The sequence below is a fragment of the Heteronotia binoei genome, chromosome 4, assembly GCF_032191835.1.
Source record: "Heteronotia binoei isolate CCM8104 ecotype False Entrance Well chromosome 4, APGP_CSIRO_Hbin_v1, whole genome shotgun sequence".
Taxonomy (NCBI): Eukaryota; Metazoa; Chordata; class Lepidosauria; order Squamata; family Gekkonidae; genus Heteronotia; species Heteronotia binoei.
The window spans coordinates 170,482,701-170,498,863 of NC_083226.1; the positions used below are offsets into that span (position 1 = coordinate 170,482,701).

General features: G+C 47.8%; 1 protein-coding gene across 1 annotated transcript in view; it reads left to right on the forward strand.

Moving 5' to 3' along the window:
* LOXHD1 (lipoxygenase homology PLAT domains 1) overlaps positions 1 to 15,874 on the forward strand; it is a 320,016-nt gene extending 304,142 nt beyond the window's left edge. Inside the window, exons 38-41 of the mRNA XM_060236607.1 lie at positions 3,696 to 3,866; positions 6,445 to 6,583; positions 9,555 to 9,722; positions 15,354 to 15,874. Coding sequence (XP_060092590.1) covers positions 3,696 to 3,866; positions 6,445 to 6,583; positions 9,555 to 9,722; positions 15,354 to 15,834 — 959 coding nt within the window. The 3' untranslated portion in view covers positions 15,835 to 15,874. The remainder of the gene's footprint in view (positions 1 to 3,695; positions 3,867 to 6,444; positions 6,584 to 9,554; positions 9,723 to 15,353) is intronic.
* Positions 15,875 to 16,163: the final 289 nt, after the last annotated feature.

Sequence of the window (16,163 nt, forward strand, 5' to 3'; positions counted from 1 at the left end):
TGATTTAATATCATCCTGTTGGTTCTGGTCCTACCTTCTGGGGCCACAGAAAACAATTCCACCCCATCCTCTATAGGACAGCCCTTCAAGGACTTGAAGATGGCGATCCTATCACCTCTCAGCCGCCTCCTCTCCAGGCTAAACATCCCCAGCTCCTTCAGCCTTTCCTCATAGGACTTGGTCTCCAGACCCCTCTCCAGAAACTGGGAGGGGAAAGCCATCCTGGGGCCCTAAAGGCGTGGGGGCCCATAGGCCAGTGCCAACTTGGCCTCCTTGTGAATCCAACCCTGTTGAAAGTGAAAACTGAAAGCGAGAGGATTCAATTGACGGCAGCAAACGCTCTTGAGTGGAAACACAGAGATTCAATGCGGACTATTGCTTATAATGGCATCATGAGTCTGCAGAGCTGCTCAATTGCAAGGGCGTTGAGCTCGAAACAACAGGAGGGAACCAGTTATCTTGTTTGTAATTGCCTCCTTGGTGGAGCGACCGGCCGTAATGCATGTCGCTGGAAGCATCCCTCTCTACAATTTCTCTGAGGCAGCCTGAGATAGCATTTATCTCACCACTAACTGAAACTCCTGCTCTGCGCTCGGTCTGCTGCTCTCCAAAAGTTATCTTGTCGTTTCTCAAGAGCACCTGCAGAATTCATGCCTGAAAATCTTCTCATAGGAGCAGGGCGCTTTTTTTTTTTTTTGTAGCAGGAGCTCTTTTGCCTATTAGGCCACACACCCCTGATGCAGCCAATCCCCCTGGAGCTTACAGCAGGCCCTGTGAGAAGAGCCCTGTAAGGAATTCTAGCAGGACCTCCTTTGCCTATTAGGCCACACACCCCTGATGTAGCCAGTCCTCCTGGAGCTTACAGTAGGCCCTGTGAGAAGAGCCCTGTAAGGAATTCTAGCAGGCCCTCCTTTGCCTATTAGGCCACACACCTCTGATGTAGCCAGTCCTCCTGGAGCTCACAGTAGGCCCTGTGAGAAGAGCCCTGTAAGGAATTCTAGCAGGACCTCCTTTGCCTATTAGGCCACACCCCCTGATGTAGCCAGTCCTCCTGGAGCTTACAGCAGGCCCTGTGAGAAGAGCCCTGTAAGGCATTCTAGCAGGACCTCCTTTGCCTATTAGGCCACACACCCCTGATGTAGCCAGTCCTCCTGGAGCTTACAGCAGGCCCTGTGAGAAGAGCCCTGTAAGGAATTCTAGCAGGACCTCCTTTGCCTATTAGGCCACACACCCCTGATGCAGCCAATCCTCCTGGAGCTTACAGTAGGCCCTGTGAGAAGAGCCCTGTAAGCTCTTGGAGGATTGGCTACATCAGGGGTGTGTGGCCTAATATGCGAAGGAGCTCCTGCTACAAAAAATAGCCCTGATCAGGCCAAATGACCCATCCAGTCCAACACTCTGTGTCAAAACAGTAGCCAAAACCCAGGTGCCATCAGAAGGTCCTCCAGTGGGGCCAGAACTCCAGAAGCCCTCCCATTTTTAACCCCCCCCCCACCAAGCACCAAGAGTACAGAGCATCACTGCCCCCGATGGAATGTTCCAGCTATACTTTGCAGCTGATAAGCACTGATGGACCTCTGTGCCCTATGTTTCTCTTCCAGCTGTCTATGCTTGTAGCCACCACCACATCAAGGTTGACTCAGCCTTCCATCCTTCTGAGGTTGGTCAAATGCGTCCCCAGCTTGATGGGGGGAAAGCATAGATGACTGGGGAAGGCAATGGCAAACCACCCCGTAAAAAGTCTGCCGTGAAAACATGAAAGCAACGTCACCCCAGAGTCGAAAATGACTGGTGCTTGCACAGGGGACTACCTTTACCTTTTAAAAGGTGTAATTAAGGACAATACAGGGAAGGTACATGGAAAATGTAATGTATAGTTTGACCCACAGATAGGGCTGTCAAGCCCCTGTTGGGGGCGGGACATGCCCCAGCTCCCATTGGCCGCTGTCGTTCCCAGTGGTGATGGGGGATTTTGTTTTTGTTTTTTTTTAAAAAAACAGCATTGTGTCAGGTGCTCTGTTATGTCTGGTAAGAATCCCAGCAGTGGCTAAGGGTAGCTCTAGGAATCGCTGGAAACTCTATGGACTTACCAGGGATTCCTAGAGCTGCCCTGTGTCACTTCTGCGTTTTTACTGGAAATGGTGTCGTGTCGTGCCGCAGCTGGCATTGTGGCCCCACCCCCATGTCCCTGCCCTCAACCCTTCCACCAGTTGTGAGAAACTTCCTGTCAACTCAGCACACACTGTCAGACAACCGGAAAGCTTTAATGTTATGACATAACGCTGTGTTCAAACGGCAATGAGTTGCTTGACCTAACTGACTCCATTTTCTAACATTTGCTACTAACCCCAAATAGAAACCTTGCATATCAAAGTAGAAGTGAAGCTGTTACTAACCCCACTGTGAATTCCTGTCCTTGGTACTGACAAAGGCAACAACCCTTTGAAGATAAAATGCCTCAGGGGCAGCTAGCAGAGAATGGGAACCACAACAAGATAAGGGAAAGCAAATGTGTGAAATGTATCACTGTAGTGTGGGAATGTAGATTTGTTTAGAAAACCTTTGATGTGCTCCTAGTTAAAACATCTTTGCTCTAAGAAAGAGTATCAGTTCCAACGTATCCATGCTCAGAAACCTTGGACTATCAAATAAAGTCTTGACGTTGTAACAAATGGAAGACTGCCTAATTTGAAGTTTCCACCGTCTGACACACACACAACCCGAAGCAAAGTCACAATTTGCCACTCAGGTTGTGAATGAAGACTTCAAGAGTTGCTCCTTTGGTTGCCGGGCTCTCATCTTTCCTATGTCTCAACCTGTTGATTCCACTGTAAGCTATGAACCTTGAGTCTGTGTCAGAAGTCAATGAAATCAGGTACTGGTTTGACAGCCTGAGAACTGAAGACGACCAGCATCGAAACGTCTCGAAATCTAGAGGGGACGTCTTATGAAGGCTGTAAGGGTTTCCTGGTCCTTCCTTCTTGAAGGAATTTCAGAACTTTTCATGGACTGTATTATGAACTTTAATTACTGAAGGAAGGAATTGTTGAAGACTACGAATCCTTCTCTTGGAAACTGTGGAAACAATTGATTTGTAATGATTTGTAACAAATTGTAATTGTAAATCCTTTGGAGGGAAGATATGATGCCATTGTATACACTGCTTTGAATTATAGAAGGATTTAAGCATACGGATTATTACTATTATTAAAAGAGCCCCATGGCGAGGGTGGAGCCAGGAGACTTTGGGGGTGGAGCCAGGAGAAGGGTTCCCAGGTCCAATTCAAGAAATATCTGGGGATTTTGAGGGTACTGCAGTTGGAGCCCTCTGCTCACGACCAGAGTTCGATCCCCAGTGGAAGCTGGTTCAGGTAGCCGGCTCCAGGTTGACTCAGCCTTCCATCCTTCCGAGGTCGGTCAAAGGAGTCCCCAGCTTGCTGGGGGGAAAGTGTAGAAGACTGGGGAAGGCAAGGGCAAACCACCCCGTAAAAAGTCTGCCGTGAAAACGTCGTGAAAGCAACGTCACCCCAGAGTCGGAAACGACTGGTGCTTGCACAGGGGACTACCTTGACCTGTTATTATTGTTGTTGCTGTTGTTTTTCAGTGGTGCTGTTTGTAGCAGTGTTTGTTTGCGTCCATTTGATTCTGGCTTTTTCATCTTCCTGAGCAACACGATGCTTTATCTTCTTCCCCAGGATTCGGAGCTGGCTGGCACCTGGAATATGTCGAGGTGGAGGACTCCCTGATGGATAAGTCATTTCGTTTCCAGTGTGACCGCTGGCTGGCTAAGGATGAAGATGATGGGCAGACCATCCGAGAACTGGCTTGTGCCAACAACGACATTCTGGAACTGAAGGAGCGCACCAGTACGTCTGACATTAGGGTAGCCAAGTCTTACTAGGGTGGCCAAGTCCAATTCAAGAAATATCTGGGGACTTCGAGGGTGGAGCCAGGAGGCTTTGGGGGTGGAGCCAGAAGGGTTCCCAGGTCCAATTCAAGAAATATCTGGGGACTTCGAGGGTGGAGCCAGGAGACTTTGGGGGTGGAGCCAGGAGAAGGGTTCTCAGGTCCAATTCAAGAAATATCTGGGGACTTCGAGGGTGGAGCCAGGAGACTTTGGGGGTGGAGCCAGGAGAAGGGTTCCCAGGTCCAATTCAAGAAATATCTGGGGACTTTGTGGGTGGAGCCAGGAGTCTTTGTGGGTGGAGCCAGGAGCAAGGTTGTGACGAGCATCACTGAACTCCAAAGGGAGTTCCGGCCATCACATTTCAGGGGACTGCATTCCATTTAAATGCCTTCCCTCCATTGGAAATGATGAAGGATAGGGGCACCTTCTTTTGGGGCTCATAGAATTGGTCCAATCCTTTTGAAACTTGGAGGGTATTTTGGGCACTGGATGCTATGCTGCAAATTTGGTGCCTCTACCTCAAAAAACAGCCTCCCCAGAGCCCCAGATACTCACGGATCTATTCTCCATTATACCCTATGGGAATCAATCTTCATAGGGAATAATGGAGTTCCCAGCAGACATTTCCCTTTCCTCCCCCACTTTCTGATGACGCTGAAGAGGAGTGGGGGGAGGGCCTCCAAACCAAGGGATCCCCCGCCCCCACCTGAGGATTGGCAACCCTAGGTCCTACCTTGGTAAAATGTCATTGGGGAAAAGACAGGTTTGTTAAAATGTGGTTTGGATCCTATTACTGTTAGGTGGATCTGGAACTGGTTGACAGATGGCACTCAAAGAGTGCTTGTGAATGGTTCCTCATCTTCTTGGAGAGGAGTGACAAAGCGGAGTGCCTCAAAGATCTGCCCTGGGACCTGTTTTGTGCAGTGTCTCTATAAATTATTTGGATGAAGGAGTAGAGGGAATGCTTATTAAACTTGCAGATAATACTGTAGCAGCAAGCTTAGCCCTTGGTGGTCGGGCAGAAACGAGGCCACGGGCGAAATCAGGAAGAAACAGCCATTTATTTAACGTGTGCACGGACCCCAGATCAGACTCATGTCTAAACGAATCTGGGAGCCCCGATTTCAGGAAGGTCTACAGTGTTATAGTCACAGACAATCATCTCCAGTAAACAACCGCACAACTACAGGAAAGGACCACCCCATATCCCATACATCATTACAAACGTCATATTACTAAAGGGACAAGGAGGAGACAGAGAGGGTCTTTCCACACATGGCATTGATATTGCTAACACTCTTGCAGCAATATCCTTCATCAAAAACACATTTGCACCTTTGACTTGCTCCCGAGACATCTTCCAAGGTACGTTTGCTCAATGCTTATTTTAGTGCTTATTCCGGCCAGTTTCTAGTTCCTCTTTCAAGCGCCTGCGGCAGAGCTGGCGGGTGAAGGATTAACTTCCTCTTTCCTTACTTTCACAATCTAGAAGGATTATTTCACAGAGGCACCCAGCAAGCGCTTTTAAAATCTCTCTGACCTTTTGTTTTCTTGCCCTTGTGCCTAATTGACGGCTTTCAGTTTACCCGATTTAATACCTTTTTATTTCAGCCCTGCTTCAATACTAAATTGAGAGGGGTTGCAAACACAGAAGACAGAAACAGGATGCAGGATGATCTTGACAGGCTGGAAAACTGGAGTGTTATGTTCAGTTTTGGGCACCACAGTTTAAGTAGAAAAGCTGGAATGTGTCCGGAGGAGGACAATGAAGATGGTGAGGGGTCTGGAGACCAAGTTCTGTGAGGAAAGGTTGAAGGAGCTGGGGATGTTTAGCCTGGAGAGGAGGTGCCTGAGAGGTGATAGGATCACCATCTTCAAGTCCTTGAAGGGCTGTCACATGAGGAAAGGTTGAAGGAGCTGGGCATGTTTGACTTGGAGAGGAGGAGGCTGAGAGGTGATAGGATCACCATCTTCAAGTCCTTGAAGGGCTATCATATGAGGAAAGGTTGAAGGAGCTGGACATGTTTGACCTGGAGAGGAGGAGGCTGAGAGGTGATAGGATCACAATCTTCAAGTCCTAGAAGGGCTGTCATATGAGGAAAGGTTGAAGGAGCTGGGCATGTTTAGCCTGGAGAGGAGGTGCCTGAGAGATAATATGATCACCATCTTCAAGGACTTGGAGACAGGGCCGGCGTGTGGGAGTAGGCGGGATAGGCAGCTGCTACTCCCCCTTGCCCCTTCCCCGGATGGAAGGCGCCGCTTGGCCACTGCGCTCTTTGGAGGCTCCCATAGTGTTTTAGCGCCGCCCCGTCGCTTTCAAGCCGAAAGCGGCTGCTGTGCTCTTTGAAGGCTTCCTTGGAAGGCTCCAAATAGCGTGATGTTTTAGCGGCATCTGGCCTGTACGAAGAGCCCTGTAAGCTCTTAGGGGCTTGGCTACATCAGGGATGTGTGGCCTAATATGCAAAGGAGTTCCTGCTGCAAAAAAAAAGCACCCTGCCTTTTACCATTCAAATGTGTCTTCGCTTTTGCCTTTCAAGCCTACGAGGTCCTGACGGAGACCAGTGACCTGGAGGATGCAGAGACCAAGGAAAACATCTGGATTATTCTCGAGGGCAAAAGGGGACGTTCCAAAGAGTTCCTGTTGGAGAACTCGACCAAAAAAAGGAGGTTTTTAAGGTTGGTACGTGAGTCTCTTTCCTGTAGGGTCAAAATGCATCACCTACATTTTATCTCAACAATTCTGGCATCGAGCCCACCAACGGCATGGCGGAAAGGGCTGTCCAGTGACAGCTGACTTATGGTGACCTTGTAGGACAAGGGTGGCCAAACTTGCTTAATGTAAGAGCCGCACAAATAAATGTCAGACATTTGAAAGCTGCAAGACATTAACATAAGATGTTAGGGAGCTACACGGGAGGGAGGGAGGGAGGGAAGGAAGGAAGGAAGGAAGGAAGGAAGGAAGGAAGGAAGGAAGGAAGGAAGGAAGGAAGGAAGGAAGGAAGGAAGGAAGGAAAATAGATGGAAGTGGGAAGTAGAGGTGGAAAGAAAACAACTTTAACTTTAAGTGCATTCTTCGGGCCCGCAGCTGACTTGGCTTGGAGAAGTGATTTAAACAGTCAAACGCCTTCTCCAGGCCATCCAATGAGGTGGTGGGGGCTTTGAGAGCCACACAATAAGTGTAAAAGAGCCTCATGTGGCTCCTGAGCCAGTTTGGCCACCCCTGTTTTCAAGGCAAGAGACATTCAGAGGCCATTGCCTGCCTCTGTGCGGCAACTCTGGTATTCCTTGGTGGTTTTCTGATGAAGGCACTACCTGGCTGCTAAAATGATGTCTCTGCTACAGATGTAGGAATGGGCTCTGAAAGGTTTCGACTTGCCTAAAGCTACAATTAAGCAGGAATTGGGAGTATAAATTTTACAAAGAAGAAAAAAAGAGGAAATGTGTCGTGGAAATAGGTCATTTGTTTAGCAACATCTATATTAAAGAAGTTAATTTCAGACGCAGAACAGAATAATTCCTTCTGGACTATCCCATGATGAATGTCTATCTGCCTGCCTTTCTGTCTACTGTCGATCGATCTATCAACCTTGTTCTTCCTACCTTCCATTGTACTTTTGGCATATTAAACTGTCCATCTTTAATCTTCATTCTTTTCTTCCTTCCATTATATTTATTTATTTTATTGTTATTTATTTTAGGTCATTTATAATCTGCCCTATCCCAAAGAGGAATCAGGGCGGATTACAACATTATAAAAACAATACGAATAACAGTTAAAAACATAGGAATAAAAATAAGAGTGAAAGACAATGCAATCATAGACAGGTTTTGACGGCGGCTCAGTCAGCACATGTTATATGGCCTAGTTGGCACATGTTGTATGAACTACAAAACAGTCCTATACTCTAAGGATCAGACACCATAAAAGATAATTTAATATGTAATGTATTTTCAAAACATTAAAGTATATCAGTTTATCTTTAATCTCCTTCCTTCCTTCCTTCCTTCCTTCCTTCCTTCCTTCCCTCCCTCCTTCCTTCCTTCCTTGCCTCCTTCCTTTCTTGCCTCCTTCCTTCCTTCCTTCCTTCCTTCCATCCATCCATCATTCATCTGTCTGTCTGTCTCATCATCATCCATCCATCCGTCCATCCATCCATCTGTCTGTCATAATAATCATCAGCTATCATCTATCTATCCACCACCACCACCATCATCATTATCTATCATCGGTCTATCTTTATCATCATCATCATCATCCATCCACCCATCCATCCACTCTGTCCATCTGTCTGTCTGTTATCATCATCTATCTTTACCATCATCGTCGTCATCATCTATCTTTATCATCATCTGTCTTCTTTATCATCATCATCATCATCATCATCACCATCATCATCATCATCATCATCATCATCATCAATCCTACACCCTGGTTAATGCTTGGATGGGAGACCACCAAGGAAGTCCAGAGTTGCTCTGCAGAGGCGGGCAGTAGCAAACCACCTGTCTCTTGCCTCCGTGACAGGGTCCCAAGATAGACACCTTTCCTGGCACCTACCAGGTGTTTTTTGAAAGCGAGTGGGGTCATGTAGCCTAGTAAGGCTTCTGATTGGCCATTGGCTGCGCAGATTTTTAAAAGCATTGCTTTGGCAGCACTTGACACCCCAGCACAATGCTGTTCACTGTGTGACTGAAGGTAAGCTGCAGCAGCCATTTTGTGGAAGCCATTTTGTGACAGCCTCACCTTGGTCTCCTGTCTGCCTTTTACCTTCTCTGCTATTAATGAAGCTGGACGCCTCCTTAGAACCCGATGCAAACCATGCTGGTTTGCCAGTGCCTGAAAGTACTACAGCCAAAATAGGTTGTTGTCACGGCTATTTGTCAGCACTGCATGTGAGGAGTTCTGTGGTAACATTCTGTTCTAAATCTACCTACTAACCAGGTCCGGCACGTGGGAGTAGGCCAAGTAGACAGCCGCCTCGGGCACCATTTGATCTAGGGGCACCATGAGGCACCCCGTCCCCACACCTGCTGCCCTCCATCTCTCCGCGCCCGCTGCAGTCTGTCTCCTCCCGCCTTCCCCTGCCTGCCTCCTGCACTCAAAGATGCTTCCTGTCTCCCCACGCCCTCCGCCCTCCACTTCCCCCCACCTCCCTCTGCCCGCCTCCCCACACTCGAAGACACTTCCCATCTCCCTGCATCATGTCTGTCTCCCCGCGCCCATTGCCCTCCACCTCCCCCCGTGTCCACAGGGGAGATACTTCCAGCAAGCGCTCAGGCTGGCCCGCACCTGCTTCAAAGGCAGCCAGCAAGCTCCCTTTGAAGCAGGAGAGGGCCGGGCTGAGTGCTCACAGCCTGATGATGTCACACACTTTGCCCACACGAGAAGAGACGGGGGTGGGTAGGAACAGACCCCAGCCTAGGGGCACTGGAACCCCTAGCGCCGGGCCTGCTACTAGCTATCCACCCTTACTCTGCCTGTCTATCTACCGTATTGACTTTTTGTGCTAAATAATTTGCAAATGAAGAGATCTTTTTGGTGCACATTTTACAACGTTATAAAAATTAATTCACATCACTAGTGGTCATAGGTCAGGGCCATATTGCTTAAAACTATTTATCTGATGGCGGGTACTTGTCCCCGCAGAGGAGCAAAAGACGAATTCCAATTTTCTTCGAAGAATGTCGGCGACATTGCAGCCATCTGCGTTGGCCACTGCCCAAAAGACGGGAAGAAATCAAAATCGAGCTCCAAAGTGGAGGTCTACTGGCACGTCAAAGAAATTATCATCACAGAGACCGAACTTTCCAACCAGTAAGTGGTTCTCAGTGAAGAAATGCATGAAGGGCAGGGGTGGGTGGCAAACCATCTGAGCGACCTGGATTTATTTCTTACAAGAGCTACTGAAGTGGATTTCCTACCGGGCTTTTAGAGTGATTACGGTCATAGGACCGTCCCCGGCCCAAGAGATTCCCGCCTTGCCTCAACTAGGGCCAGGGCTTTTTCAGTCCTGGCCCCAACCTGGTGGAATCAGCTCCCTACAGATATCCGGGCCCTACCTGGCTTATTAGCTTTCCGTAGGGCCTGTAAAACGGAGCAGTTCCGCCAGGCTTTTAGTTGAGGCTGCGGGTGTCTATTTCTTGATTTGGTCAGCCTACCCTGTTGGCATTGTCACCTGTGCTATAAAACAGAATAATATCTGCCATCTTTATGGGATAACGTCTTCTCATGATGTGAGATGGCCAAGCTGCGCAATATTGTGATGATATGGAAAGTTTCGGAGCGCTGTTGAGTCGTCCGTTCATCCAATGTTTTTATTGTATTTTATCGTTTTATTATATGTTGTGCTCCGCCCCGAACTCTACGGGGAATGGCGGAATAGAAATATACCAAAATAAATTAATTCTGGCTGAACATGCAGGGCTGTGGATTCCTGTGGGGGAGTGTGTGCTACTTTTGTGACTGAGCGTGGATTTGAACCCAGATCCTGCCCCTCCCTGGTCTAGGTCCAGCAATGTAACTGCTTCAACACAAAGTTTGCTTGTTTTATTATATGTTGTGTTCTGCCCTGAGCCCTACGGGGAATGGGTGGAATAGAAATATACACAAAAAAAATACAATATCTGAAGTCGGACTGGATTTTTGAGCTGAAAGGGGGGAGGGGAAGACCTGGAGGAAAGTTATTTAATACACGGTGATTTATGTTGAGCGCCGGATGTTTGAATTGTGCATAAATCTTCTTGAATGTATAGTGTGAATCCTATTGTATATTATGTGAATATCTACGATGAGAGTGTATATTTCAACAGGCTTCTTGTGGAATCCCAGAGCAGATATAGATAACTAGAAGGACTTTTGCATTATTATTTTTTTTCAACTGAAAGGTGGCCAGAGCTGTTTTAGAATCCCACATCCATCCCGGGATAGTTGATTAATACCCTGCACGTGAAAACAATCTTCGCTGAACCACTTCATCCTTCCTTTGATTCCCACCCTGTCCTTTAGACGATATATTTACCTAATATTTTTGGATTAGCGGAGTTATAGATAATTTAGATCATAGAGCATTGGGAAATTTAATATTTAAAGCAGGCCAATTTTAGGAATGTTAGGCATAAGAATAAGATTAGATAGCTTTAGATTAGATTTAGCTAATAGATTTACAGACTTTGTCTGTGGCTATTGCGTGTGTGTGTGTGAGAGAGGGGATTTTCAGGGTTTTTTCTAATTGTATTCTGTCAATACAACTTTAGGGGTAGTCAGGCCTCGGATTCAGCAGGAGCTCACAGGAGCACAGCTCTTGAACCTTTCTGAGGGTTCTCCCTCCTCCTCCCCGCCTTGTCCATTGAATACTAGGTGCAGCTGCATAATGATCCGTGGATGAGCTCCGCCACCTATTTGTCTACAAAGCAACCCCTGGGAGAAAGGGTGCTTGCTTGACAGCGTCAGACAATGGAATATAACTGTGATGAAATGCTTAGCCTTACTGACTCCATCTTCTAACCCATGCTACTAACCCTGGGAACAGCCTTGCATATCGAAGTAGAGGCCCAGAATGTTACTAACAGTTAGTGTGAACATTCCTTTCCCTGAAACTAACAAAAGCTACCTTCCTTTGAAGATAAGCGCCTCCAGGGATGGCAGTTCAGCCATCCCGGGGAAGCGGCAATAACAATGAGATAAGAAGGAATGACCGTGTGAAACCTTGCACCTCGAACCAGTAATGTTTAGAAATGTGGGTTTTGCATAGTAACCTTTGATGTAGAATTCTTTAAGACATGCTCTAGTATGCAACACTGTATCAGTTCCAATCTTTCTTTGTTCAGATGCTATGGACTCTCGAATAAAGTCTAAACTTTGTATTAACTCAAGGTCTGGTTGATTTGAAGTTCCACTGTCTGACAGACAGCAGTGAACAGTTGGAATAGCAGAGGGGGCTGGCGTGTGGGAAGGGGTTCAGGAATACCACCTGCAAGCCAAAAGAGATCGACTAGTAGGATAGTAGACCAAGAAGTGGTCTGTTTGGGGACTTCTGCCTGTGGCAGTGGTAGTACGAGTGATATTCTGCTCACCAAACAGTGTGTTCAGTCAGTGCATTGTGCCATGTCTGGCATAACCCTAGGATTTCCAGTCCCACTCTGGGAAATGCTGGGAGATATTTAGGGCAGCTGGAAGATTTTTAGGGTGGAGTTGGAGGGGCAAGTCACTTCTTCCATGCCATCCTAGGAATTCTTCTGATCTCTGTGGCCTTTCCAATAACGATTGGGGGAATTCCTAGATTGATGCCCAAAAGTAACATCACTTCCAGTTGGGAGTGGGGTGGTTCACCTGCCTTGACATCGCTTCTAAGTTACGATCTAGGAATCTCCTCCGTCTCTGTGTTAAAGACCATGGAGATTGAATGAAACTCCTGGAAAATTACCATCGAGGATGTTCCCCTTGCCATTTTTTCTCCTACTGTTAAAGTAGTTGAAGTGTTTCAATTTTTTTTATCATCAAAAAGCATAGTGTTTGATGGCCCTTTGGGACAGACCCTGTGCCATGCCATTGCCCTCAAGCCAAGCAGGAATGCAAATGTGACCACTAGCATGGATAGACATCACACTCTTTGAACCCTGGCTAGGGTTGCCAAGTCCAATTCAAGAAATATCTGGGGACTTTGGGGGTGGAGCCAGGAGACATTGGGGGCGGAGCCAGGAGCAAGGGTGTGACAAGCATCATTGAACTCCAAGGGAGTTCTGGCCATCACATTTAAAAGTATCCACACCTTCCACACCTTCCTTCCATTAGAAATAATGAAGGATAGGGGCACCTTCTTTTGGGGCTCATAGAATTGGACCCCTTGGTCCAATTGTTTTGAAACTTGGGGGATATTTTGAAGAGAGGCACTAGATGCTATACTGAAAATTTGGTGCCTCTACCTCAAGAAACACCCCCCCTAGAGCCCCCGATACCCACAGATCAATTCCCCATTATTCCCTATGGGAATTATTCTCCATAGGGAATAATTGCCCGGTAGACATTTTCCCTCGCCTCCCCACCGCTTTCTGATGACCCTAAAGCGGGGGAGGGGGGGAGAGGGCCTCCAAACCTGGGGGTTGACAACCCTCTCTCTCTCACACTCACACACTTACTGGGTCTAGTGCTTCTCCCTCTCTCTCTCTCTCTCTCACACACACACACACACACACATACAGAGTTGCTCTGAAACAGAAGCAAAACAGACCGAGGGACTGTGTTGCTGACCCTTCCCATGAAGTACTTCCTGCTCAACTTTAAAGGCACAGACACACACACACATTTTGAAACAGGTTTCTAAACCTGTCCAAGACTTAGAGCTGAATGGCGGCTGAGGGGGTGGGGCTTTCTCCACTGGCCAGCTGGCTGGGGGCAGGGGGAAGCCTGTAAAACCTGGGGATTCCCCACTGGGACCTGGGGATTGGGAAGCCTAACCCTGGCCAAGCCAGCCAGAACCCTTGCCAAGCCAACTGGAACTACGTTCCTGTTCAAAAAAAAGCCCTGCATCTCTCCTTGATCCATTGCCTCCTTGCAAGCATCTCAAGGTCGCATCGTCTGGTTCACAGAGAATAGCTTGCACCTGCAGAGAAGGGTCTGTTGGGACTGAAATTTGGGGGGGGGGGAGGAATGCCTGCTTTTGGCACCCCGAACTTTGAAATGTGTAACGGGTATATGTAGGGGGCGCTTTGCCTACCAAAGCCAGTTTTAGCAAGCCAGTTTCAGCAAGGCAAGTGCATCAATGGGCCCCTGGATATAATCAGACACATGGTGACGTGGCATCCTTGCTGAAGGGAAGCCAGCTTGGAGCTGGTCAAGGCCTAAACGGGAGATCCCTGGCACCCTTTAGCTCCATGCTGCGAAAGAGACAGAATGCAAAGGCCATAAGCTGACAGCACTGCAGACCACTCTGTGTCTCCTCCAAGCAGGAACAGAGTTTCTCAGATTTCTGATTCCATTTCAAAGCTGCGCCAAGGAGTGTTCTTGATTTTTCCTAAATGTTGATTCACACATCATAGGAAGGGCTGCGGCTGAGGGGTTGAGCATCAGCATGCAGAAGGTTCAAGGTTCAATTCCTGGCATATCCAGTTCATCGTCGTCGTCATCATCATGACCTTTATTGGTATGGCAAAATAAATTTAAAAGAAAAAGAAAAAAAAGAGATTGATTTTGCACTCACCTTACGCCACTCTCATGTTCGTCTTCTCAGCACGGCTTCCTTCCGATTTCGCACAATCTGCCCCGGGGCTGCAGCGAACGTCGGCGTTTTCACGCAGCAAACAGAAACTGGTTTTTAGCGATTTCTGTTTGGTGCACGAAAACGGTTTCTGTTTGCTGTGGAATTTTAACAATGAATGTAATTCTAACTGAAGAAGGGTAAAAAACCATTCTGTTTATCGCCGTTTCCAGAAGAGAGCAAGCATCCGCAAAATGCTTTCTAAAGAGCGTGTGCCTCCCTACCCCAACAAGAACAAGTTGTACTCCAAAGCAAACAGTTTGCCCTAAAAATTAACCTATTGTATGTGCATGTAAACTGCTTGCAATCAGGGGTGGAATTCTAGCAGAAGTTCCTTTGCATATTAGGCCACACCTCCCTGATGTAGCCAATCCTCCAAGAGCTTACAGTGCTCTTTTTTGTAAGCTCTTGGCGGATTGGCTACATCAGGGAGGTGTGGTCTAATACTTAAAGGAACTCCTGCTAGAATTCCACCCCTGCTTGCAACTGACTTACAGTGAACCCAACAAGGGGGTGTCAAGGCAAGTCAGAAGCAGAGGTGGTGTGCCATTGCCTTCCTCAGCAGTCTTCCTTGGTGGTCTCCCACCCAAGTACTAACCAGGGCTGACTCTGCTTAGCATCCAAGATTAGGCCTCCTTCCAGGGGTCATTTTGTAGAAAAATAGGTGGTGGAGCTCATTAGCATAACTCATTAGCATATGTGCCCCCCCCACCAGCCAAAAGCAACCTGATGCAAGAAAGGAGAGCCCCATGTGAGAGAGGCCAGCCTAGGCTGGCTAGAGATCCAGTCAGCCCAAGCAGACCTCACTTACCTGGGGCTCTCCTCGGCCACCGCCCCCACAGTCAAAAGGCCACCAAGCCACCCGCTGCCCAAAATCACATAAGAAGTGGAGAAAGGGAGGTGTGGGCTTCTCCAGGGGTTAATGAGTGCTGCTGGGGGTGTGGCAAAGCTCCCGGTGGCTGGCTGGCTGTCCGCTCTCCTAACCCAGGGATTGTTATGCAGCTGCACCTACTATTCAACGGACAAGGTAGATGCGGGGGAGGAGGGGGAAGCCTCAGGAAGGTTCAGGAGCTGCCCTCCTGTGAGCGCCTGCTGAATTCAAGGCCTGCCTCCTTCCCTCCTAAATGAACCCATCAATCCTAAATTAATCCATCGAATTCAAGGTCTGTTGTTCTTTCTTTTGCTTCTGGCAGGTATTTCTTCAAGTGCAATGCAAAAATCCCTCTCCGCAGCAAGAGGGGTGACTACAAAGTCTTCGAGTGTGCCAAGGTGGTCGAGAGCTTTGCCAGCAAAGCTCGGAGTCTGGTGCCAGTCAAATACGAGGTCATTGTGGTGACGGGGTTCGAGAAGGGAGCTGGTACAGATGCCAACGTTTTCATCACCATCTTCGGAGCGAACGGGGACTCAGGAAAGCGGTCGCTGAAGCAGAAGCACCGCAACCTCTTCGAGCGAGGGAAAGATAACCGGTTTTACCTGGAAATCCTCGAACTTGGGGAGCTGCGAAAAGTTCGGATCGAGCATGACAATACCGGCTTATCTTCTGGCTGGCTGGTGGAACGTGTGGAAATCACCAACTCAGCTACTGGCGTGACCACGAACTTCCCCTGTGGGAAGTGGCTGGATGAGAACAGAGGAGATGGGTTGATGTGGAGGGAGATATTCCCACGGAATTAATGAAAATATCAGCAATTTTAAATACACATTTCTTGGCAGTGTTTAAACCTGATCTGACAATGGAATTTTCATTCTGGAGTGTCTAGTCTGGATTTCTATCCTAAAATAAATTTCAAAACTTACCATTGTAGGTTTACAGTGCAAAACTCTCCCTTTTGTTGTCCTTCAGTTAGATTTGAGTCTAAGAGAAATGTAGAAATCAAAAAGAGATTAAGCATAAGAGCCAGTTTGGTGTAGTGGTTAAGTGTGCAGATTCTTATCTGGGAGAACCGGGTTTGATTCCCCACTCCTCCACTTGCAGCTGCTGGAATGGCCTTGGGTCAGCCATA